This window comes from Rattus rattus, chromosome 1 (assembly GCF_011064425.1).
Source record: "Rattus rattus isolate New Zealand chromosome 1, Rrattus_CSIRO_v1, whole genome shotgun sequence".
In the NCBI taxonomy this organism is placed as follows: domain Eukaryota; kingdom Metazoa; phylum Chordata; class Mammalia; order Rodentia; family Muridae; genus Rattus; species Rattus rattus.
The window spans coordinates 140,185,653-140,213,008 of NC_046154.1; the positions used below are offsets into that span (position 1 = coordinate 140,185,653).

The 27,356-nt window shown below is 40.3% G+C and overlaps 1 protein-coding gene across 1 annotated transcript in view; it reads left to right on the forward strand.

Annotated features, from left to right (window-relative positions):
• The window catches only part of Lypla1 (lysophospholipase 1), a 28,752-nt gene extending 3,715 nt beyond the window's left edge, over positions 1-25,037 (forward strand). Inside the window, exons 3-9 of the mRNA XM_032906381.1 lie at positions 11,525-11,590; positions 12,858-12,905; positions 14,338-14,408; positions 16,185-16,258; positions 18,538-18,639; positions 19,550-19,726; positions 23,390-25,037. Of these exons, the coding sequence (XP_032762272.1) occupies positions 11,525-11,590; positions 12,858-12,905; positions 14,338-14,408; positions 16,185-16,258; positions 18,538-18,639; positions 19,550-19,726; positions 23,390-23,443 (592 nt within the window). The 3' untranslated portion in view covers positions 23,444-25,037. The remainder of the gene's footprint in view (positions 1-11,524; positions 11,591-12,857; positions 12,906-14,337; positions 14,409-16,184; positions 16,259-18,537; positions 18,640-19,549; positions 19,727-23,389) is intronic.
• The last annotated feature ends 2,319 nt before the right edge of the window (positions 25,038-27,356 follow it).

A 27,356-nucleotide genomic window follows, 5' to 3' on the forward strand; every position in this document is an offset into this window, starting at 1 on the left:
TGAATACGTGAACTCAGAACTAAATGGTCTAGTAGGTAGCAATTTCGTGTTTAAACTCTTTAACCAAAGTCATCTGGCATGTTTATGTTTATAATGTGCATTAAATTAAAGTAAATATTGAAGAAATCGTGTTCTGTATCGCATGAAATCAGTTTTCTTTCTGATATAAAAAGAGCTTTTATAATTTGAAAATGTTAAAATTATATGGCAAAAAAATTCAGAATATGTTGAAAAAGGGAGTGAAATGTGTTGAAATTCCACAAACCAGATATGGCCTATTTTTATAGCATTTAAAAACTTATCTTGAAATATTTCCAGACTTATAAAAGTTCCAAGAATAACACAGATCCCTGAATATACTTCGTCTAGATTTCCTAATTTCTCCCTTTACTGACATACATATGACTGCCACACCTGTGAGGGTAAGTCACAAACATGATGGTGACTATATGTCTCAGATGCCGTATAACTCATATATAAACTGGATGCTGATTTGTATAAGGACATCTTACAGAGCCACGGAACAGTTAGCCGATTCAGGGTGTTTAATATTATCTAATGTAGCACGTTGCATAGATTTTGCCAGTTTTCTTCAGCAGTGTCACTGTCACACATGCATTTAGTTGGCACATCTAAGTCTATGTGGCAGAATGCTTCTGTTTTTGAAAAGAGTGCTGTTTGTCCTATAATTCTATTTTTGTTTTGTTGGTTTCATTGTTGTTGTTTTGACATAGAGTCTCTCTACGTAGCTTTGGCTGTCCTGGATCTCACTTTGTACACCAGGCTGGCCTCAAACTCATAGAGATCCACTTGCCTCTACTTCCAAGTCATGAGATTAAAGTGTGGGCCACTGTGTCCCTATCCCTGTCCCTGTCCCTGTCCCTTTATTCTGAACAGGTCACTTGCTAAAATGGTCTTTCCCACGTTTCTTACTGCATTTATTTTCTCTTTTTAATTAAAAAGCAAGTCATGGCCTTGGGTGGTAATGCATGGTTGCAGGATTGTAGTGCATTGGTAGCAGCTTGGGTTATCTACGAAATTCCATTAAAATAAAACAAAAAAACTGGGTATCTGTGCGATAATATATGAGCATACTTTAAGACCATGAAGGTGGTTCTTCTCTAGACTCTCACCAGTATTTTTAGCAGCTAGTTAAATAGTTAGTTAGCAGTTTGACTAATTTAGAACAAGTAATGACATAATGAGTTTGAAGAATTTGAGGTCATCCTAGATATATGAGATTTGTCACAAAGAACAAAATAAGTAGAGAAAAAGTAAAAAGATAGTCGGACCTGGTAGCACACAACTTTAGTCCCAGGACTGAAAAGCCAGCCAGCCTGGTCTATAAAGCGAGGTCCGGGACTACTCAGAGAAACCCTGAGAATCCCTGTCTAAAAAAGAGGGGGGAGGGGAGGCAGGTGAGCTGCTGCAGCCATATTGCCTCATTAGTCCTTTATACTTAAGTGTGTGTTTTATAAAATTGACTATGCTTTTGCTTTGAGACTTGGTTCTTTCCCTCTATCATGTGAGCATAGGATCAATTGGGTCATCAGGCTTGGTGACAAGTACCTTCTTTACCCTCTGAGGTATCTTGCTGGGCAACATTCCCACCTGCTAATAATACAGCCATCAACTCTGTCTAATGTCACCATCTACTCTCCCAGCACTGTTCCTGTTCTGTCAGTTGACCTGTTGCAGTCCAGGATTATAGATTATACTGATATATCTCCTTCAGTTTTTATATTGTCTTTTGTGAGCTTGGAGAGACGGCTTAAGACAGTTAAGAGCACAGACTGCTCTTCCAGAAGTCCTGAGTTCAATTCCCAGCAACCACATGGTGGCTTATAACCATCTGTAATGGGATCTGATGCCCTCTTTGGTGTGGCTGAAGACAGCTACAGTGTACTCATATACAACAATCAATCAATCAATCAATCAATCAATCTTTTTTTAAAAAAGGGTATCAGCTAATTTATAGTCTATAAACTGCCTCTTTGGTAGTTGCTTGTTTTTCACAGTTTCAGGCTGGCCTCAGTCAGTCTGGTTTATCAGATGTGCTAATGTGCTGCTTGTCTCAGGTACACAGATTTTTATTCTTGTTGTGGTACTGGTGATACTCTGTTTTATCAGTTGGTTAAGATGATGCCTAGTGATTATGAGTGATAGTCGAACATAACATTTAAAATGTTAACTGCTGCTTACTTTAGTTAATGTTTAAACATTTACAAGTGTTTTGTAAGGAGGTATTTGGCATTAGAAGATAGCCTTTTCCTCAGCACTAACCAGCCCCCTAAAGTAATCTCCCGCTTTCCTCTGGCCTCTTGTTTTCTGACTTTTGCTTCTTTTGGTATAGTTGCAGAGTCGTCTCTGGTCTCACCCTTCATGTCATTCCACAGGTCTAGCTCCATGTCCACTCTTGAGTCCAGCCTATGTGAAGTCGTTTTGCCTTTGGCCAGTTAGGTGGATAAGACGTTAGATGTGTTGAGAATTTAGATGGGATTAGGCATATTCCCTGCGCAGATCTGTGCAGAATCACAGTTGCTATTACTGAATAGGGAGCTCAATCAAAGCATGACTTATTTTGCAGTCTCTTCTGAAAGATAAGCAGTATCTTAGGGAGTGACGGTATAGGATTTATTCAGTTTCCCTAGACTCTGGCATGGTAGCTGGTTGTGAGGATGTCCACCATAGTACACCCTAGCACACAGAGGCTGAAGCAGGAGGTTTTCAAGTTCCATTCCAGCCTAGACTAAACATAGCTGAAAATAGCCTGACCACAGAGCAGGACCCTTTTTAATTTTTAGATTATTTTAGTTTGTGAGTTGAATATTTTGCCTACATGCATGTGTGTGCAGCATGTATGTACCTCTTGGATCCCCTACAACTGGGATTACAATGACTGAGAGCTACCATATTGGTGCTGGGAATCTAGCTGTGGTCTTCTGAAAGGGCAGAAGAACTCTTAACCATTGAGTCATCTCTCCAGCCTGACCAGACCATTTCAAACAAAAACAAAATCCAAACCAGCCAATGCCCTAAAACTTGCATTATGTAAGTTTGTTATTAGACATTTTCTCTCTTTTTCTCCCCCTCTTCCTTCTCTCTCTCTCTCAACATTTATTCATTTGGGCATGCTCGTCTGTGCTCGGAGGTCACAGAACAACTCTGATTAGGTTTTGGATGTTGGCTTGTGGTTAATATTGGTTTGTTCTTAAAGCTTTTAAAGCTCTTACATCTGAAAAATAACAATACAAATCGACCGAGACAAGGCTGGCCTTGAAACTCAGATATCGCCTGCCTCTGCCTCTGCCTCTGAAGTGCTAGGATTAAAGGCACTTTAAATAAAGGCCACCATGCTAAACTCTTTTTCTTTTTTTTCTAAGTTCTTCTGTGTAGCCCTGGTTGTCCTGGAATGGGTTCTATGAACATGGCTGGCCTCAAACTCACAGAGACCCACTGCTTCTTGAGTGCTGGGATTAAAGTCACCACTACAGCCCAGCTCCTTTAGTTTTTCTTATGTTAAGAATTTTTATCATTTTGTGACTGGGACAGAGGTTGGGAAACAGTGGCCCAAATTTAAATGTGGCCTACCACTTACTGTTGTTAAGATATAATCCACATACCATAAAATTCATACCTTTAAAATATATGATTAGGTGATTTTTAGTTAGTTTGCAAAGTAAGTTGGAAGAATTGTCTCCTTAATTGCAGAGTATTTCTAACATCCCTCAAAAGACGGAGTCTTTACTCCACTTTCAAGCATTACTTACGCGTTCACTTTCCATGATTTTGACCATTCTGAATGTTTCATATAAATGAAATCCACTTGTATTGTCTTTGGCATCAGACTTCCTTCATTTGGCATGGTTTTTCAGGATCATTTATGTCATAACATGGATAAATACTGCATTTTCTTTTGGGGTGTGCACATACTCAAGTGTTACTGTACTCGTGCCCGTGTACATATATGTGAGGCCAGAGCAGGACACTGCCATCCTGTATTCACGCTGCCTTCTTGACTTAAGGAAGGTTTTCCCACTGTACTGGGAGCTCATTGTTTTGCCTAGGCAGGGCGGCAGGCTCTTGGAATCCGTCTCCATCTTCCAAGGTTGGGACTACAGACATGTGCAGCCGTTCTGTGCTTTGTACATAGGTCCTGGGATTCAGATTCAGGTCTTCACACTGCAGAACAAGTGTGTTATGCCCTGAACTGTCCTTGCAACCCTGGATATTGTACTCATTTATTACCAAATAATCTATTGCATGGCTAGGCAGTTCCAGAACTAATGAATATTTGGGGTATTTCTGCCTTTGGGCCTCTATGAATGATGCTACTGTGAACATTCAAGTACAGGCTTCTGCATGGATGTTGGTGTTTAGTTCTCTGTGTTGTTTGCTGGGGTAGAAGTGATGGGTCGGTATTCTACCCTTTGAAGAACTCACAAGGTATTTTCCCGGGGATTGTGCCATTTTACATTTCTTTGCATGGAGACCAGAGTACAACCTCTTACACCATTCCTTGGAAACTACTAAACTTTTTATTTGTTTGTTTTTCTGAAACAGGGTTTCTCATTGGCCTGCCTGGAGCTTACCAAGTAAGCTAAACTGGCTGGTCAGTGAGTCCCAGAGTCCTGCCTTTTCTTACCTCAAGAGTGTTGGAATATGCAGCTTTTTTTTTAATGTGTATTCTGGGGATTTAACTTGAGTCCCACGCTTAGAAGGCAAGCATTTTACTACCAGAACTGTCTCCACATACAGAGTTTTGCATTGAGCAGTGAGATGGTTCTGATTTCTCCTCATTCTTACGGATACTTGTTATTCTCTCCTCTCCACCTGGTTTGTGCAGTGCTGGAGTGCACAGAGCGCCATGTAGGCTACAAAAGCGTTCTACTAATCATGCTACATTTCTGTCCCGTGACTCTACTAATCATGCTACATTTCTGTCCCGTGACTCTAATCATGCTACATTTCTGTCCCGTGACTCTACTAATCATGCTACATTTCTGTCCCGTGACTCCATTTTTTTTTTAATTTATCATCGAATTTGAATGAATGTGCAAGCCACAGGTCATAAGAAGTGTAAAAGCCTGAAGCATAGACCAAATGAATTGGAAAAAGGATTTTGTGTATTAAAAAGCATTGTAAAAAAACAATCTTTTTGGTCTGAATCTTATTTCCCTCGATGCTATACATTTAAGTCACTACTTCTCAATGAAATGAGATTACAGGGAGGTGAGGCTGTCTAGTGTTCTAGTTAGTCATGTTAAATCAAGCTTTAGTATATGTGGTGATTTTTCCCCTTACAAGACTGTCTTGCTATCTCTTCTAACATGACTTTTAATTCACTGTGTAGCCCAGTTGATCTCAAGCTCCACAGTCCTCTTGCCCTAGCCACCCAATTACCTGGGTTCATCACATGTGTCTGTTACCAGCTAGGCTGGCAGAAATGCTTTGAGGAAGATAATTGAACCTGTGTTCCACTTGGACTCTTAATAATTGGTGGACAATTGTTTTATAAATGTGGTTTTTGGTGACTGTCCATTCCCAGAGCTCTAATTAACTGAAATCTTATCATGGTTTTATGGCTTATTTAACTATCCCTGAGGTCATTAGCACAAATCCCAAAACAGAGACTACATTAATGAGTTCAAAAAGAAATGGAAACAGCATTGGCATTGAGCAAGGAAAGAACTGTTTCTAATGTGGCTGGTCTGTTGCATTTTACAGGGGTAACTCTGTGTGTGTGTGTGTGTGTGTGTGTGTGTGTGTGTGTGTGTGTGTGTGTGTGTGTGTGGTGTGGTGTGGTTTTATGTATTTAATTGCAATGTTTGTTCTTTGGATTTTTGTTTTTAAAACAACCTGTAGCCCAGGTTGGCTGTAAACTCAATGACCTCTGAATTTTAAGTGTATGAGTTTTATCAACAGGCCTTGTGCCTGTGGAGAACAGAAGTTCCTTGGAACTTAAGTTAAGGACAGTTTTGAGTCACCATGTCAGTGACAGGAACAAAATTCAGACTTCTGTAAAAGCAAACAGGTACCATCTCTGCAGCCCCACATCATGTGTTTTAAATGCTGCCTTGGTCACGTGGCTTAAAAGGCCTCTCAGGGTGATGCTCAGAGGCCAAGACTGCCTGATGGCTTGATAATTTCCAGTTTGCTCTGGTGATCTAGAGGTACAGGCATGTGTCAACACTGTGGAAAGCTTCTTACTGTGTGCATTGTGACACTTGCCTGTGTACCCAGTACTAAAAAGCTGAGGCAGGAAGATGGCCATGAGTTTGAGGCCGGCTTGAGCTACTTAGAGAATACTAGGCTATCCAGTTACAAGGTGAGACCCCCATCTCCGCAAACAAATAGCAACCACGGTTTTATAGCCATCCTAGTGGATATAAAGTGGAATCTCACATGTGTTTGCATGTGTGTGGGTTTTGAGACAGGGTCTGACTGTGCAGCCCAGGCTACCCTTGAACTCCATCTCTTCTTGCCTCAGTCTCCTGGAATGATAACAATGTGTACTCTTATCAGCCCTGAGGTTGATTTGACTTGTATTTCCTTAATGACTAATGATGGTGAGTATATATTCTCATATTTAGTGACAATTTGAATATTTCCTTTATAGAAAATGTCCTTTGCCCATTTGTAAATGGGTGGCCATTTTGTTTGTTATAGGTGTTATGATATATTATGAATGAGTAGTGTCTTCTAAGGGTTTCAGCGCTGTGAAGAAACATCAAGACCAAGGCAATTCTTAGAAAGGAAAGCATTTAACTGGGGCTGGTTTACAGGTTCAGAGGTTCAGCCCATTATCAGCATGGTGGGAAGCGTGGTGGTGTGCAGGCAGACATGGTCCTAGAGAAGGAGCTGAGAGCTCTACATCTTGATCTGAAGGCAACCAGGAGCTTAAGCACAGGCAGTCTCACAACCTGCCTAGTGATACACTTCCTCCAAGCAGACCGCATGTACGCTAACAAAGCCATTCCCCTGTTAGTGCTTACTCCCTAGGGGCCAGCTGAGTCTATGGGGGCCAACTGTGTGCAAACCACCACAGTCCTATTACATGTATGGATCTGCACATACCTTTTTCTTCTTCAGATTCTCTATACGTTCTTCATTGTGCCCTTAAAGCACAAGTTTTAAATTTTGTTGATTATTTTATTTGTTTGGTAAATTCTAGATTTGTTTGCTACGTTAATAATTTAATAGATTAATTTGGCCCGACTACATTTGTTTAAAAGACTCTTTTGAACTGCCTTATGGTAATTTTTAATTGATAGCAGTTGGGCTGGAGAGATGGCTCAGTAGTTAAGAGCACACTGACTGCTCTTCCAGAGGTCCTGAGTTCAGTTTCCAGCAACTGAACTTGGTGGCTCATAGTCGTTTGCTTTCTTCTGATGTGTCTGAAAACAGCTATAGTGTACTCATAAAAATAAATCTTAAAAAGTAATAATTGGCAGCAGTCGTGGTTGCTTATTTCTGGATTCTTTTGATTTATAGGTCTGTCCTTACCCTGGTATTACATTCTTTCTTACTATTATATTTGTTGTAACTTTATGAATTAGAAAATGCTAGCCCTCCTACTTTGTCTTTCTGCATGATTGTTTTGGTTATTCTGGTTCTCTTGCTCCCCTGTGTGATGGTTTGCATATGCTTGGCCCAGGGAATGGCACTATTAGAAGGTGTGGCCTTGGAGGACGTGTGTCACCGTGGGGGTGGGCTTGGAGACCCTCCTCCAAGCTGCCTGAGGATGCTTAGTCTGTTCCTGGCTTCCTTCGGGTGAAGTTGTAGAACTCAGCTCCTCCTGCACCATGTCTGCCTGGATGCTGCCATGCTCCCGCCTTGATGATAATGGACTGAACCTCTGAACCTGTAAGCCAGCCCCAGTTAAATGTTGTCCCTTATAAAACTTTCATTGGTCATGGTGTCTGCACAGCAGTAAGACCCTAACTGAGACACCTTTTGAATTTTAGAATTGGGATCAATTTCTGCAAAGTCATCTGGGACTCCGGTTAAGGCTCTGTTTACTGTAGATGAAGTTAGGGAGTCCTGCCATTTAAATACAATGTCAAGTCTGTAAGCACGGAGATTTGATTCCTTTTCTGTAGCTCTTTGTTTAAACATGTTTAATAGTTTCTCAGTAAATCTTAATACAGATAGCTAGACAGACAGACAGACAGACAGACACACACACACGCACACACGCGCGCGCGCGCGTGTGCGCCACCACTTGACAGGCACTGGGACCTGGGAGAATGGAGCCAATAGATGGAATGAACTGAAGTCTCATGCGATGGTCAACTTTAGTCAGAACGTCAGACAGTTTATACTCTGAGGGTTAAGAAGAGTCACATGAGTAGCCAAGTCTAGTTCTAGTCTCTGTGCCTCCTGCTTGTGGATCAGATATAACCTCTCAGCTACCACGTGTCTCTCAGCTCTCAGTGCCATCCCCGTGGCCACACTCCCTAGCTTGTCTCTGAAAATACAAGCAAGACCCCCAATCAGATGCCTTTTTTATGCATTCCCTTGTTCATGGTATCTCTCCCCAGCAACAGAACAGTGACAAAGCAAGCAATATGTCCTTAGAAGTTGTTTTATTGAGACAGTCATCTACTAGACTAGGTTTTTACCCAGGCCTCATTAACAGTATCAGTGATGGGTTCTATCTTTTGGAGTAGACTTTAAATTCAATTTTAAAAAGTGGCTGGTTGCTCACCTAACATTCACGACATTATTACACCAGTGAGTAGGCAGGTTGCTATTATTGATAGCCAAGTTCATAGCTGGGTGAGATTGATGATTCCTTTTTTAATCCTGTAGTGTATATAGAGCCTTCTATCACTATGACTATTAACCACTAGGCACCAGCTCGGTTTCTCCATGTTTGATGATGTAAGTATATTGTGTCTTCAACAATAGGGTCTTACCATCGGGTTGTAGGGACTATCCAATAGCATTGCCAATGACCTATGGGACCCCTTTATCCAACAACTCAAATAAAAAAGATGTAACACTTGGGCTGGAGAGATTGCTCAGTGGTTAAGAGCGCCGACAGCTCTTCCAGAGGTCCTGAGTTCAAATCCCAGCAACCACATGGTGGCTCACAACCATCTGTAATGGGCTCTCATGCCCTCTTCTGGAGTGTCTGAAAACAGTGTACTCATATAAATAAAATAAGTAAATCTTAAAAAAAAGGAAGATGTAACCCATTTCTGTTGCTGGAGGTTTTCTTTGGTAGTGTATAGTGACTAGTTGGGGTGTTCCCTTCATTATGTGGCGAATCAGTGTAAACTCCTTCTCTGTATGTACATGTTTTAGGAAGCATGCACAGCAACAGGTCTTCACATGGCTTTCAGAGCTGTTAGTGTTAGTTGTCCCTCTGCATAGGCCCTCTACCCTGCCTTACCATCCCTGCCCCACTTAGTCCTCCTGCTCTAATTTCATTTTACCCTTTTATAACTTTATATCTTATATCCCCTTCCTTCGAAGACCCATCCCCCCCCCACCAACATCTCTTGGTACTCTAAATGAAGCAAAAAGGAAAAAAAAAAACCCATTTAAAAGAAAACAGTGGTATTTGTCTTTCTGGGTTTCAGTTACCTCGTGCAGGTTGATTGTTTCCAGCTCTATCCATTTATCTGAAAAGTCTATGATATCGTGCTTTTTATCAGCTGAATTGTGTACTGTACCATTGTATAAATGTACCACATTTTCCTTTAAATTCATTTGTTGATGGGCATCCAGGTTCTTTCTATTTCTGGCTATTAGGAATAGAGCTGCAGTGAGTATGGACGAGCAGGTGTCTTTGTAGAACGATGCAGAGTCCTTTGGGTCTATGCCCAGGACTCACGAGTGTTCCCTCCCCCAACATGTTCCTCACCAGCATGTACTGTCCTTTGCTTTTTTACTAATCTTAGACATTCTGAGTTGGGCTAAGATGAAATCTAAAAATAATTCTGTCTTTTCCTGTTGGCTAAGAATGTCAAATGTTTCTTTAAATGATTCTCAGTCATTAGTATTTCATCTTTTAATACATAGTTTTCTATCCCATTTTAAATGAGATTATTTCCTTCATGTTGCAGTATTTTGGAGTTTGGTTTTTACTTCTTTTATATTCTTGTTACTACCCCTCTTTCAGATGTATGATTGAGAAAGTTTTTTCCTATTATGTAGGGTGTCTTTTTGCTTAAATGATAGTATCCTTTGTTGTACAGAAACTTTTTATTTTCATGAGGCCTCATTTATTGTTAGTCTGAGAGACCTTTCCTGTGCTAATGAGCTCCATACTTTCTCTTTCATTAATTCAAGATACCAAGTCTTAGGTTGATATCCTTGGTCCACCTGGAATTAAGCCCATGAGGCTTGAGTTTCGTTCTTCTTGCGGTGTGATGAGTACCATTTGTTCTCCAGTGTGTATTGTTGGCATGTCCAGAATCAGGTTGCTGAAGGAGTGTAGGCGGTTATCTGAGCCTTCCATTCTCTTCTACTGCTCAGTGTGTCTGTTTTTATGCCAGTGCCATGCAGTTACTACTGTAGCTGTGTAGAAGTCAGGGCTGGTGACACACCCGGCAGTGTCTTTATCGCTCAGGTTGTTTTAGCTATCACAGGTCAGTTTTATTTCCATATGAGTTTTAGGATAATCATTTTCAACTCCTGTGAAGAATTGTGTTGGGATTTTGATGGGAATTGCATTTAATTTGGAGATTTTTTTGATAGGATGTCCATTTCATTGTATTAATCCTACCGACTCATGAGCTTTGGGGGTTATTCTACCCTCTAGTGTCTTCCATTTCTTCATTATCTTAGAGGGTTTTTTTTTTTTTTACTTTATTTATTTATTCAGACACACCAGAAGAGGGCATCAGATCTCATTACAGATGGTTGTGAGACACTCTGTGGTTTCTGGGATTTGAACTCAGGACCTCTGCAAGAGCAGTCAGTGCTCTTAACTACTGAGCCATCTCTCCACTCCAAAGTTTTTTATTATATAGATCTTTAATTTGTTTATCTATATCTCTCTCTCTCTGTCTTAGAATAACTATTTTGAATATATACTTTTAAGAATATATTTAGAACATATGTATATGTGTGTATGTGTGTGTATGTATATAATCTGAGACTGTTGTGAAAAGGTACTGTTTCTCTTGCTTTTTTCTCTCAATTTGTCATTTGTGTATAGGCAGGCTATAGATTTTAGTGTTAATTTTGTATTCTGTTATATTGCTAAAAGTTTACCAGCTGTAGAATTTTCCTTGTCTTTTTGAAAGGTCTTTTATGTATCAGTATGTTATCCAGCAGCAGTGTCTGTTGGCAGATCAGGAGAGAGTGTCTTCCTCTGCTTAGGCCAACATTAGAGAGTGGCCCTTGCTTGCAGGTCTGCAGTGTGCTCACTAGCTCACTCCTTATGCTCAGGTACTAGACTGAGCCAACATCTGTCCTCATACAAGTTTTAAGTACTGTTCTATACCAGCTTAGTAAGATGTAAAACGGTCACTAATAGCATGCTTTTGTTTAAATAATTTTCTACCAGGCACGGATGGGCAGAAGCCTTCGCAGGTATCAAAAGTTCCCACATCAAATACATCTGTCCACATGCGTGAGTATTTCTAATATTTAGGGTTTTTTCCTTCAGAATCTGTAACAGCTTTGTGACAGCTTTGCTTTTCCAGAAAAATATTTTAATATAATTGTTTTAATTATTAATCCTTTTAAGTAAAGGAGACTAGTAGCATTCTTTAAAGCTAAATATTCTCTTGGTTAATTTGGGGGTTAGAAGGTTGCTCTTTTGAAATTTAAGATATTCTCCTAGAGGTCAAGTGAACTTAACGCCAGAGCAAGTCTTTTAGACACGTAAGTGCTAGTGAAGCCCCAGGGGTATCCAGGGGTATCTATAAACAGGGCGTACTTGCTAGATTGGTGAGAAATCTCTACTAAAGTGAAAACACTCAGCTTTTATTAATTAGAGGCAATGTGATAAGGTTCTAACACCTAGTTCTGAAAATGCTGATTCAGTAAGAAGCTAGCAAATTTTGAGCAAACTCAAAATCAAACTCAAAATCAGTAGGCTTGGCTGATTTGAGGTGAAAGGTTTCTAAGTGCAGCCTTGGAAGACACTGGAAGCACTGAGCATTGCCAGTGGGCTGCCCAGAATGACAGCAGGACAATGAGAAGAGTGTGCAGAGGAGCAAAGCCTGAGGGCTGCCTGTGCTTCCAGAGAGGGAGGGCCGCAGCTGAATGCTTTGGCTTGCAGGCCCAGCCCAAACAAGAGGATTCTTGACTCTATTTGTCCCACATTGATTGCTCTAAGGCAGCTTCCTAATTGGGGAAGTTTATGTTTTTATAGAATGTTGAATTGGTTTTATCGTATGAGTCAGGAGGACTGTAGCATTGGTAATTAAGAGTTATCCACGCTTCTTTCCTCTTGTACCAGCTTTTTTGATTACTCAGCCTGTTTTTTATTCCAGACTTGAACTGAGCATAAGGGGCACTTGGGTGGAGCCTATATTTACTTGTAGGTCTCTTAATCAAGCAGGCATATAACTAAGGATAAGCAAACTGTAATCCAGGCATTTGGGCATTAATGGTACAGTAACTAGGCAATAAAATGCTCTTACCAGAGTCTCATGTTTGTGTATTTCCACTGTCTCAGCTCCTAGAAATTACAGGTATAAAGTAAGGCCATTGAGACCAAAAGTACTCGTTCTGAGCCAAGTTTAGCCCCGGCAGCAGCTGCTCTGTGTTCAGAAAGCAATCTCTGGACAGAGGGAGCAGCGTGAAGGTGGAAGTGGGCACTGCGTCCCACGTAGGCCACAGTGTGAACCGAGGCTTTAGCCTGATGTGCTGCTGTCTGTCTCTTCCCACAGGCCTGTTATGCCAGTCACACTAAACATGAATATGATGATGCCTTCTTGGTAAGTAAGAGCTTGCTTACTCGTTATGGACCTTATAGCCTTCGCAAGAGGGCTTTATGTGCACCCTTTTGTTTAGCTATTTTTAAACTACAAGAGACCATTTAAGCTTAACCTTTATTCCAGTATTCATACTTTATAACTATGAGTTAACTTAAGAAAAGGTGGAAGAGCCTTTTTCTGGAAGTAATGAAGAGAAATCTATCCTACTGTTTGGTGTTCGTTGGGTTTATTTAGCAGACCTTCAGTTCATGAGATATGCACATCGATTACACCACAACCTCTTCATTCTGCCAACTCCTTGTCTTCCTGGCTGCCTGCTTGGCTGTCAAGGTCATTGCTCTTGTCGCTCTCTCAAGGTGCCTCTCATGCCCTTCACGGTCAGAAAGTAGAGTTAGCGAGAGACCCTCTGTGCTACTTCTGGATTTCTTTCCAATGCTAAAGCCCAGGATTTGTCAAACAGTAATGTTTTGATCTTGACAGTTTGATTTTCAATCCAGCTTCTACTGTTTTGTCCTTTGGGTGCATCTACAACCTTGACTGCGTTGTTTTTCCTTCGCTTCTTCTCCTCCGACCCTGGAGTCATTTAATTCACCCCTGACAAGCATAGTCGTCGGACTGGTTTTGCCCCATGTATTGAGACTGCCCCAGGACCTGCAGCCCATGTCTTCTTGTGCATTCTACTTTGCCTGCTCACTCTGTACTCTTCTGCTTGGCTGGTTTGCTTCTTTAATTCCTTGATAGCCTTACGAGTCCCTACTCCCCTTCACTTTGGGCTCTTTCAGCTACTCTGTCTGGCAAGATTTCTGTCTGTGAACTAAAAGTTGTATGTGTTGTTGCTGGAGACCATCATGTCAGCAGAGAAGCACAAAAGGCCAAAAGATGGCCCCCTGACTTGTAATTTGAGGTGGTGCTATATGAAGTTTGTGAAAATATGGACAGAGGTCATTATAGACAGCTGTTGATAGTACATGCAAGAATGACCTGGTCCCCGAGAGTGTCCTGTCACATTGACCTACAATAGAAGGAAATAACTAACGTTTACTGCAGACCTTAGCTTTGTTGGCTGAAGTCCTTCCTTGAGTGTAAGATTGGATTAAGTACGGTCTAGGTTGTTGAGATGTTGCAGGTGTGTGACTCTGACCGTTTAATGTTAGAACCTGTGTCCACTTTGAGTATAAGGAACATACAGAATGTCAGCTTCACATATTTCAGTTCATTGTAGCCAGCACATTTTAAACTGAGCCTCATTCTCCAGAGAGTTCTACAGTTTGTAATTTCTCTGTAAACTACCTTGATGTCAGTAAACATATGTGCCAGGTTTGGGCTTTTAGAATCAAATAGTTCCTTTTCCTTAGCTCTCTTTTTTTCAGTTTTCTAAAATAGTATTTTTTATTGATTACTTGGGAATTTCACACTTTTGCTTGTATTCTAGGTTTGATATTATTGGACTTTCACCAGATTCCCAGGAGGATGAATCTGGAATTAAGCAGGCGGCAGAAACTGGTGAGTACCAAAAATGTTTATAAAGGCAAAAAACTCCTAAGTATTTTAGTAGATTCAGTAGTTAAATTTTGATTAAATATTTGATTAAGTGTGACCTGGTTGTGTGTTCAGAACCAATCCCTCTATGCCTTCCCTTCTCTTCCCTTTGCCATGCTGGGGGCTCACCTAGGGTCTCATAAATACTATCCAGGCATTCTACCGTTGAGCTACGTCCCCAGCCCACTGTCTCCATTCTGATCACTCTCTCCTTTGCCACCACCTTCTATATTCTCTCTCCGCTCCTCCTGGTTTTCCTCTATAGCCTTGGCTGTCGTGGAACTCAGAAATCCACCTGCCCTGCCTCCTGAGTGCAGGGATTAAAGCATGTAGCACCACCACTAGGTCTAGGTCCACTTTCTCTATCTACAGTCTTTGGTGGTCATCCACCTTGAGCTCTGCTGTGGAGAGACTTTGTTTTGATGGGCGTGGCAAAGCTGAGTATGTCGGTGCCCATCTATAATCTCAACTTGTGGAACGCGGAGGCACGATTGTTGTAAGAGACAAGCCAACCTAGATTGCACAGCAAACTCATGTTTCAAAACAAAAGTACATAGGCAACGGACAAAATAGAACTTTGTTTAACAGTTGTATGTAGTCATTAAAGAGGCTTGAAGTAATGATGACCTAAGAATGTAACACTGTAAAGGTACAGTTAAAGTGACAGTTGGTATTAGTGAAGTGGCAATGGCACCGATTAGTCACAGAGCTCCTCACCAGCTGGACATTTCCTATAACTGAGAGACACAGTTCTTAAGAGCTACACAGCAGCAGCCTTTTCTTATGTTTAGATGCATGTGGGGGTTAGAGCAGCCTTGGTGTTTCATACAGTGCAATGCCCTGAAATGACTTAGAATATATGCCGACTGCTGTTTGTGGGCCGCATTAGAAACCAGCCCAGCTGAGAATTGGGAACCACAGAATCTTGGAGCTGCATACATGAGCTGCTCTTTCTACTTTTATATTTATTCAAAGTTTTCCAAAATAGATTAAAAAACCCCCGAATCCAGAAAAATTCTTTTATTCTATTTAAAAAAATCTTTAAAATATGAAATAGAGGACATACAGTCAACGCGCATGAGCTATTTGGGGTGTGAAACCATGATCACGGACGTTTTAGATATCAGGATGAATATTAACGCTAGAATCCTAGAGCTAAGGTTTTATGTTAGTGTGTTGGAGCCTGTGGAAGATTACGGAACTGTCCTGGTGAAGTAAGCCCTGCTTTAGTGAGTCTCTTATGACAGTAGAGTTGGTCAGGGTTTTCCTCTCAAATACTGAAGAGAATGAGGGTCAAGGACTCAGCTAGGCAGACAGGGAGAGAGAAAGAACAGTTACGGTTGCCATTTGACTTACAGGGAAAAGTAATGTGGTTTTTAGAAACATGACCAGTGATTTTACACACTATAAAGTTATAAGCTGCATAACCTTTAAATGTATACGATTTTAAAATAACAAGTTTTACCTAATTTCCATTTAGTTTATTGAAGAGAGAAGTAGAAATGCACATGAGAATCAACCATAACAGGACATAGATCTCTCTGTGAAGAGAAACTATATGACACGAAGCTATTACAGTGTTGAGCTGTGCGGCACCTGTAGTCTGAGGAGTCCAATCATGAAACTACCTGCCACTTCGTATTTGTACTCATTTGTCTTTAAGATGCTTTACCTTTGTTACTTATTTTCAAATAGTCATCTTTGTGTACTTAGAAAGTGTGTGTGATACTTTTCTTTTAGTAAAAGCCTTGATAGATCAAGAAGTGAAGAATGGCATTCCTTCTAACAGAATTATTTTGGGAGGATTTTCTCAGGTAAGTCAGATTGGCATGTTCATACCATCAGCATATTTACTGACAGGAATGCAACCTCAATTCCATTTCTCTGGAAGAGTTCCTTATTTGGAACTGTTACAGAACCTTAGCTACCTTGCATTAAGCTCATTAACTGAATTAAGTTGGGTTGGACTGGAAATAACTTCTGCCCAACACACTTCTATTTATTCATTCATTCATTCATTCATTCTTGCCTTTCCTAGTTTCTTATCACAGTTGCCTTTGTCTTTTAGATTGCTTTCAAAATTGATTCATTAAATAATTGATTGGGACCTAGAATGTACTTTGGGGTGTTTTGGTTTTGTTGTTGTTTCATGTTTTTGGTGTTGAGACTGGGTTTCACTATGTAGCCCTGGCTATAATGTCCTTTATAATCACAATACACTGCGCTCAGACTTCTGTCAGTGAACGAGGACTGTAGGAGAAGAAGTGTAAGTGCCTAGGTTCCTACGGTAGATTCTTCCTGGTTTGTTTTGTGAGGCTAGTGCTTGCTCTAGGTCCTAGCCCAAGCTGAACAAAAAGCTCTGTATCCACACCTCGAAGTTAGGTGTTTACTCTCCAGTTTTCATGTAGCTCCTGGTCTCAGAATGCTCTAGTTCCTTATCGCCTCAATAACTTGCTATGAGAAATGTCAAAATTCTGGAATCATTTGTGACAGTAAAACTCAATAGAAGGTAATAATTGCAGTAATAAGGTTAGTATTTTAAGAAGGTGTTATTGATTAAGAGAACTTGCTCTTCCAGAGAACCCAGGTTCAATTCTCAGCACCTACATGGCAACTTACAACTTTCTATAACTCCAGCTCCAGAGGATCTGACATACATAAAACACCAATGCACAAAGCATGAAAATAAATTGTTTTAAAACATAATTTATAAAAACGTGTTATTGAGGGCTGGAGAGATGGCTCAGCGGTTAAGAGCACCCGACTGCTCTTCCAGAGGTCATGAGTTCAATTCCCAGCAACCACATGGTGGCTCACAACCATCTGTAAAGAGATCTGATGCCCTCTTCTGGTGTGTCTGAAGACAGCTACAGTGTACTCATCTATAATAAATAAATAAATCTTAAAAAAAAACAAAACGTGTTATTGATAGGTGTTTTTGTCTAGCTATACAATATACGTCCACACACATGATAAGGTCAAAAAGTAATGCTTTATTTAAAGTATAATATACACAAAGTTATGTCATTTGATACCGATCACAGCCTACAGAAATTAATTCCTAGGCTGGGGAGATGGCTCAGGCAGTAAAGTGCTTTCCGTGCAACCACAAGGTGCGGGTTTGTGAACCTGCAAGAGCGCTGAGTGCGCAGCAAACCTCCATAGCCCCAGTGCTGGAGAAGTGATGACAGGCTACCCGACACCCCTCCTCACCCCCACCCCGCCCCGCCCCCAAGCCTCTGAGCATGACCCATGCGAGCCTCAGAAAGTAAGGTGGAATGCAACTGTGGAAGAGACTGGACTTCAACCTCTGGTCTTCACACTAACACCCTGTACACCTAAGGAAAACAGTTCTGAAAGCCTTCGGCAAGAAGTCAGTTATAAGTCTGAGGCATCATTATATCAAGGAAATGGAAAATAAAACTACAAGTCAGGAAACAGGGTCTGTTTGGAAGACAGTCAGGACGTCTCATCTTCATTTTTCTCTGTTTCTCTGTTTCTCTGTTTGCTTTCTACCAACCACTGGCATATAAGCTGTACAGCTCTAGGCTTACCTGCTGCGTTTCCAGCCATGCAGGGGCGGCCCAGAAGTAACTGAATTCCACTTTCCACAGATGTCCTGAGAGAAAGAACATCACTGCTGGGGTCAGAAAGTCTCCCATAGCTCCACGTTGGGGAGCAAGTTGGGGGCCTGGTCAGGGTAGTGGCATCTAGATGGATGACAGAATTACAGTTCCCAACACGGTGTATTGTGAGTTATGTGAGTGAATCCTAAGGAGTCTGGTACACACCATCTGTATTATTTTAATTCTTGTTTTGGGGAAATAATTTAAAATTAGATTTTGAGTTTATATCTAAGAGAGGAATATGAAAACTATAAATTCAAACCATTTTTTAGCCAATCTGTATGTGAAAATCTGCATTGTTATGTTTTCTTGGAGATAAGGTTCATACATTTTGAATATATACTTCATTCTTACCCGGTTGGATTTAGCATTGCTCACACAGTATCTTTTCTATGGACATTGCTAATAAGAATCTCTAACATGCTCTTGGCAGAACTGCTCCGGTTAACTCCCTGCTTCTGTTCCAGGGAGGCGCCTTATCTTTATACACTGCTCTCACCACACAGCAGAAACTGGCTGGTGTCACTGCACTCAGTTGCTGGCTTCCACTTCGGGCTTCGTTTTCACAGGTAGCCTGCATGGTGTGCATAAACAAGATTACAGAGCTAGGAGTTAGCAGATGCTTAGGAGCAAGTCCTCTTTTTTATTTTAATAATGAGCTTTTTATGTTTTAAGAAGTTTTAGGATTATAGAAAATTGAGTGAGAAATAAAATTCTCATATTCCTTGTTTGCACTCCACACACAGCCTCCCCTCAGGTAGACGTGTCACACTACAGTGGTCCCTTTCTTCAATTGGTGAGCCAACCCGGAGTTCATGGCTTACATCAGGCATTGTATTTTAAGATATTTCTGTAGACCTTTGTGACGTATTACTACACTTGATCTGTATGTCCTTTCTGTGACTTAGAGTAGAATAAGCTTATTATCCTGTCTTATATTTAATTATTTGATACATTCTAAGATGCATTCTAAGAACACACATTCTAGTTTATATTTTAAATATTTAATATAGCATTTGGCAGCAGAATTTTACTTTTTTGTCACTTCTGGGGATTAACATTGTTGGTCAGGTACATCACTGCTGTGTTCCAGTCGCCATCGTTTGCTCTTGAGGCAGTATAGCCCAGGTTGACCATAAATCTGTGACCCCTTAGCCCAGCTCCCAAGTGCTGGGATTGCAGATGTACCAATATGTGCCACAGCCGCATTCAGTACTAACCCAGAGCTTAGTCTTTTTGCCATGTGGTAGCTTTTCAGTGTGCATACATATAGATTGTTATTATAGTACATGCAATGTGATCCCATATGCCACGTTTAAAGATGTCGGGGGTACAATAATAGAGGGGGGCTCTACTTGGCCAAGATGTTTGATGGAGTTATGAGTAATAGCACATGCACTCATATCTATAGGTTTTAAGACTCTGCCACGGCGCTTTATGTACTTGATACCTAACAGTGCTTTTGTGTTTGTTTTCCAGGGGCCTATCAATAGTGCTAATCGAGATATTTCTGTTCTCCAGTGTCATGGAGACAGTGACCCTTTAGTTCCCCTAATGTTTGGTTCTCTTACTGTTGAAAGACTAAAAGCATTGGTAAATCCAGCCAATGTAACCTTCAAAGTCTATGAAGGCATGATGCACAGCTCATGTCAGCAGGTAGGTGTCTCTGGAAGCAGTGAGTGGAGCCACTATTTTAATTTTTTCCATGTTATATTTCCAAGATGTTGGATGTTGGTGATTTAAAGGAGTTAATGAATTCTTGTTGAATCAGATTAACAAATTTTTTAATATCTTATTGAATTAAATTTAAAAAACCTTATCACCTTTTACAAATGAGCGTTGAACATAATCCAATGATCATTTACTTATTTATCTTTAATTTTTTGGTTTTTCAAGACAAATTTTTCGATACAGCCTCGGCTGTCAGAACTCACTTTGTAGACAGCCTAGATCCACCTGTCTCTGCCTCTGAAGTGCTGGGATCAAAGGTGTGAGCCACCATACCTAGCCCTCCAGAAACCCAATTTATAAATATGCCTTCTTATTTAGTAAAATTTAAGTTATCATAATTAAAGTTTAATAAAAGAAAATATACATAACCAAATAGCTACTGACAGAATAGATTGGGGTGTGTGTTATTGTATTTGTAGGTTGCTCTTTTAGACTACCCTAAAAAACTTGAAAAGAGTGAAATAAAACTTATCTTAAAAGGCACAGAGACCGTGATGTGAGATAGCTAGACTGTGTGGGGAGGCAGGATGTCCATACCAAGTGTGCAGGTAAAGGAACTAGGTGGCTGACAGGCAAATGCAACTGTCACTTGGTAGAGTGGGCCTACTGGGACAGAGGGTTCCATGCACTTTGTGCTTCCTGTGATGTTGTCTTAGTTATGAGTTTACTGCTGTGACCAAACTTCACGGCCAAGGTAACTCTTGCACGGACAACATGTAACTGGTGCTGGCTTACAGGTTCAGTCCACCATCTTCAAGGCAGGAGCATGGCAGCATCTAGGCAGACAGTGCAGGCAGAGCTGAGAGTTCTACATGGTGTAGGATGTCATACAGGTGAAGGCAGGTACAAGATAGAACGAGGCTGTCATTGGACGAGAAGGAAGATGGGCAGCAGAGAAGTTTTAGAGAGGGGAGGAGACTGGAGCGAGGCAGAAGAAACAGCAGAGAGACCATGGAGGCTGATGTTAAGATTCCTCTCTGCACCTTTACAGATTGTTATGAATGTTCTTAAGGGATGGATATGAACAGGGCTTTGTGTGTCTGGGTGAGCAAATTACGTATTATCAATTGGATCAGAACTTATTGTGCTGTGTGTTCTTTCATGTGGCAATTTAATTGAATTCAAGACAGGGTGTGCTGGCTGGAGACGTGTATGTCTGGCATGGCAACCTGCCTTGGGAACTAGATGGGTAGGGAGATTGCTGCCAGGCTCAGAGAGAAGCCATGGCAGTGTGGTATGGGATGGAGCAGAGCAGGTGAGAGGCTTTGCTGTCTGAGATGAAGATGTCTACCAGATATCTTGGGGCACTACAGTGCCAGACCAGTGCGGGGTAAAAGAGAACATTTTTTTTTTTTTTAAATAATTTTACAGCAACAACATGTTGTTCCGAAGGCAAAGAAAAGACTGGCTTCCAGGCAGCTAGGATGAGGTTCTTAAAGCAGACACCCACAAGAGATGAGCTTCCTCTAATAAGGCCATTCCTCCTAATAGTGCCAGTCCCTGGGCCAAGCATATTCAAACCACCTCAAATGTACACACAGCATGATGGCACAGCTGTAATCTCAACACTTGAAAGGTGGAAGCAGGTCAGAAGTTCAAAATTACTCTGGCCAGCCTGGGGTAGGGGGTGGGGAGGACAGGCGTGGGAGAGAGAAAGGAGAGGGTAGATCATAAAGGGAGTAAGGACTCGTCTCTTACAGAAATGTACATGGTGTGCAGAGGAAGGACATGTTCTCTAGGTAGCAGTAAGCTATTTTCTATTGAAGCGAGATGTCTAGATTCTGAACCAGGGGAGGCAGAATCCAGTAGTATATTTAGGTTAATTCTATGGATAGGACAGGAGGTAGCAAAGGGGCTAAGGATTTGTAGCTCACTTGATTACCAAATATGCCACCATAAAGTAGGTGTAAGGACCAGTTCACTGCAACGAGGAGGAGGGGAGGCCGAAATTAATGAAAGGGAATGAGGGCACACACAGTATATGTAGATCTCTTTTTAAAAGTTTTGTTGAGGGGAAGGATTGTGGGAAGGGGTGACTGGGAAGGGGCAGTGAGCAGGATATAAAGTAATAAAATAAAATTACAAAAGAAAAAGAATTTCAAAGCATTTAACTTTTAAAAAAAAAAAGTTTGTTGAAATAATGTTGCACACTTCTGCAATCCCAGCACTTAGGAGGCTGGGACAGAAAGACTTTGCTTTTAAGACCAGATTGAACTGGTTGTAACTCTAGACCACCTTAACTCTGTCTTACAGAAGATAACACATTTTAAATAGGAAGAACGATTGGGAGTCTTCTTTTTTAATGAAATGGGAGAAAGACATCTGTGAGTAGGAAGTGATAAAGATCAGGGGATATCTTAGCTCGTATGTCATCTGGAACCATAGCTGGATTCTGCTACCTTAAAAGAGGAGAACATTCTGAGTTGAGATAGAAAAGGATTGGACAAGTATTATAAGGAGTTGTCAAGACGGGCAGAGTTATTGGGAGCTTACATTACATGCTTTTTGTCTTCAGGATGAAGTAGAAGATATAATTACTTAGATGAGAAAGACCTGGATGGATTTAGGGTACTTGTAATGGCCTAGAATAAAATTTGATTGATGGCTAATCTCTGGGTTATAGTCCACTGTTGTACAATCTCCAAGTAAGGTTAAATCACTTGCTTTAGGCACAAAGGAAGTGGATAATAATATGACGTACCCCAAAAGGCCAGTGTGCCTTGGATCCTACAGAGCCCTCCATCCCCACTCTACCATGAAAGGAGGAACTGTTGAATAATGAAGAGTAGGGAGACTCAGGAATGCCTGAAGACCCTGAGTACCGTGCACGTAAATGAGTGCCTATGCTGGCTCTGGAGGACGTTGAGCTGAATGAGCAGAGTGGAAGGATGAGGTTGGAATATTACAGGAAACTGTTAGGTAGGGCTTCAGAGTGCTGTAAAATAGATGGCTTTCATATGGTGGCTCTTCTCAGCGATGCAGAAACAAGGTTGGAAGTTCACTGCATGGCTAGCTTGTTGGCCAGTGAAGGCCAGAGACTTAGGAAAGGGGGAAATGGATTAAGACCTAGGAGGCTGGGCTAGAGAGATGGCTCAGCCATTAAAGGCTAGGCTCACAACCAAAAATATAAGACCTAGGAGGCTTCCAGGAGAAAGCGACCTTCATCTATCCCAAGGTCTGCCTTACATACTTTGTTTCAGATGTGTAGCTGTATGTAATTCTTCATGAAAGGCATGCATTGCAAAAAAGATGAGCTATGCATCATTTCATTTTAATGAGGAAAGCAGAAAGCGAAGCTCTTTTGCTAGTGCTCAGTTGTCAGTAAGTAGACATCACTGAAAGCTCTCTGGATAGGGAGCAGCATTCTGACCCTCCTGAATCCCCAGTGTTTTATTTATGCATCAGAAAACAGACTTTGCACAGAACTAGATCCTAAGAAATGTTAAGAGATTTCTATTGGTGCCTCGACTTTCTTACATTTCCTTTGACTGTAGCAGTAAAACATCCTCACCGCATGGATTTTATTAGTGTCATTCTTGGAAATGTAGTTTCTAACTCAGCTGTTAATAAATCATTTTTTCCAAACAGGAAATGATGGATGTCAAGTACTTCATTGATAAGCTCCTACCTGCAATTGATTGACGTCACTAAGAGGCCTTGAGTAGACGTTCACCAGCATCACAGTAGTGGAGTATAAACCTTTCCCCATGACTGATCATAAAACTGCTAATGTTTGCAGTGTTAAAATGTTTTGCAAATACATACCAATGAGACAGACTAAATGATGTCTCCCTCATGGGAAATGTATGATCCTTTTACGTTTCTATGCATATATTTGTATAATACAACTCAGAATATACTAGTATTACAGTAGGTAAGTGAAGCAACTAGCTTCTTTGTCTCAAATTAATTCAGCAAAATAAGATAACACAAGCAGAGTTTTATTACATCATTTCAATTACTAGTATGCTCTCTGAAACTTTGTTCAGGTCTAAACAAGCTGTTAAGATGTAAGTGACTTCTTAATTCTATGAGTTAGACTATAGTTTTACTCCACAAGTGTTGAGTCACCACGCAGTGTCTGTGTTTCTGTTTGTATTCACACATACGTGACTGGGATACCTAAGATGGTATTACATCATCCCTGACCATAGGGATCGTGCTCTTAAGTGTCAAAAGTAATACTGCTCTCTGCAATTAATTGCCCTGCTACTGGGGGACCAGGCTTCCCCCCTTCGATGTAACTTTTCTCCTTTCAAGAAGAAAAAGGTAGATTCTTTTTGGTTTCCATAGAAAAGTAATATTGCCTCCCTGTCATAAAGAAAAATCTGTCATTATATATTATTTTGACATTCTGAAACACAGACATACAGTATTTCCAATATAGGTAATATGAAAAGAAACCACACATTACTTAAGCGTACATATTTCAAATAACAATCTTCAGACCAGAATCTTCAGTGCTGGTCATTAATTCTGTGGTTTTATTTTTCTATAAAAACTTAAAGGGTAAATAATATCTTAGCGTGTTTAGAAATACTTGTGACTGGTTTTAGAATATAATTTCTTAAACATAGCAGAGTTTAAGTTTACATTTTCTGTACATGTTATGCTTAAAACCAAATACTGTTCAAGATGAGCAGTCAAACTTGTTTTATTTTCACTGGGTAACATACTAATTTGAAATTTTCATCTTCAGTAAAGGAGCTTTTGATAATCAGTCTCCTGTGCAAATATTAAAATAACAATCATTTGATTTTAAATCATCAACATGTTCAAAATACTGCTGAAAATTATTTAATTTATGGATAATAAGGACTGGTTAGAACCCACATATATAAACCCATATTTATAACTGTTTCCACACAGTTGAATATGTTACAAAAATTATGGTTATTTCTGAACGGTTTCTTTTCCTGCTGTTTTTCAACCGACCAAGAAGAAGGAAGCATCTTTGTAAACAGGAGCTAACTGATGTGGGGTCATTTGGTGTGTCCAAGATAGAGTGTTAACAATGAAGCCGATTGTTTATGTCTAGATTTAAAACAACTTCAAACAATCATTTACTATTTTGCTTTACTTTGAAGAGCATACATTTACTTCAGTTATTGTATCTGTAAAAATTTATTTGGGGTAAGAAATATTCCGTTGAATTTGTGTGCTGTAATGTGGGAAAATGTCATGTTTTTCACAGTTTCTATCAATGTGAAATAAAATTTAATTTTGGCTTTATCAATTGTTTTATATAGTACTATTTCTTTTCTTTTTTTTTTTTTTTAAGATAGGATCTTACTACATACCCCTGCTGGCCTGGAACTTGCCTAAATAAACTCTTCTAAATTGCTTTTGGTCGTGGTGATGTATCACAGCAACAGAAAAATAACTAATCATGCTAACCCACCACTCACACATTCACCTGCCTCTGCCTCCCAGTGCTGGGATTACAGATGTGTGCCACTGTGTTTCGATATACATTTAACCCCTAGAATAGTCAGCCAAAATAAGCCCCTCTTTATGTTTATACATTGATGTTGGCTACTGTTGTATCACAGCAACAAAAAAAACAACTAATGCCATCTGAGAAGTGTAGCAAAAATACTGTCATTTCTAGCATCCAGTCTTGCAGATTTACCTTGCAAAGCAGCACCACATTTCCTGTGGTTTTTATTTCTGAGTTAAAGTAAGGTCTTGTAATATACTTCTGGCTGTCCTGGAACTCACAGCAGTCCTCCTGCCTCAGCTTCCACAATACTTACAGGTGTGGGCCACCATACCCAGCTTACGTTATATTTTCTAATTACTTGTTCATGCAATGCTGAAGATTAAACCCAGGTACTTATGTATGCACTAGGAAAACAGTCCGCTGAATAACATCCCTAACTTCAGGTATTGATATGTATTTCATCAACTGTATTTTTTAAAAAATACATTCCATGCTTAATTAATTGTAGTCATAAACAGCAGAATTTTGCCAGCTTTTGCAGTATGTCTTAAATTACTTTTTGGAAAGAAATGTATGTGACCCTTGCCACACTCCTAATAAAAACATTTCAGTTTTGTAAAGATACCTAAAAACTGAACAAGGAGAAAGTGCGGAGGTAAGCTGTGCCTGGGACTAGAACTGTTGGCACTCAGATTAATTCGCCTAACTCTATGGTGTTTACCATCGTTATCTGTACACACACCCCCAGCCCCAATGGGGTAATATGTTTTAAACAAAGGTATAGTTCATATATTACGAAACACCTTTAAAATGCTGAGTCAGATTATGATGCAAATCATTACACCGTGCAGAAATTGTGATCTCCAGAGCCTTAGAGGTTTAATGAAACAGATCATGTGGCACATTTAACTTTGGGCAGATGAGGAAAGATGCAGAAATATCCACCACTACAAAGTCATGATCCTCTGGAGGTTCTATACAAGGTGAACCAGTAAAATGACCTTGCTTTCAACAACAACAAATAAAGGACCACTGGTCTCTTTTACACTGAATTGTAAAAGGGGAGAAATTGTCCTTCTGAAATTCTTTAACAAGAAACTTGTTTTCACATGCATGTTGGTCTTAAATTTATAATATGTATTATAAATCTGATATATATGTAATGTATATATATATGTAATACATATAGGCAATGCATAAACTTATAAATTAAAATCAGGGCACTCGGGCATGTGGAAGAGGTAGACATTTAAAAATGCTTTGTGGAGAGTTCCATATGTTTAGCCCTATTAGAAGTGAGCACCCTCAAACCATATAGAACTTGCCGCGAGGGAGTGCCCATGACGAAAGTATATGGTGATGAGATACCAAGAACTGAAGAAATAGACTCTGGGGTTAGTGTCTGAGAATATTAAAGACAGCAGGGAGAAACAGCATTAAAATGCAGATTTGGAGGGAGTGGGGATGTGGTGAAAATCAGCCACGCCAGTGAAAGATCTCTGTGGAAAAGTAGCAAAAACACCTGAAAGACTCAAATGTCAAAAGTGGGCCAGATAGACAGAATGCCATAGAATGGACTGAAGTACAAAAGTGGTTTTCAGAAAAGAATGAACAGGCATTGTCTTAGTTTGGGACTGATTCAGGGTATGTTCAAATAGTGACTATTTAAAATATGCACAATGTGTGGTGTAGAGACAGCTCAGTTAAGAGTACTTGGTATTCCAGAAGACCCAAGTTCAAATCCCAGGACTCCATGTCTGGCAGCTCACAATTCCTTGTAACTCCAGCTTCTGGGGAGCCAACACCCTTCACTGGCTCCCACATGCACTTTTAATTCAGACATTTTTGTTAGGTTTACCACTTTAGAGATTATATACTAGCAATTAGTTTGTAGGAATAAAAATTAAATCATCATTCACAGTTTCTTACAAACAAATAAATATAAATCACAGGATTTGGAGGTCAAAAACTTCTACAAAGTAACAGCAGCAGACATGGACATCTAACATGTGGAGTTTGTGGATCAGGCTGTGGATGGGATGAGGTTCATATATTAGAATTCAACTCTCGGTTTCCTGTTGCTGAAATAGTTTGACTGTTTCAAATCGCAGT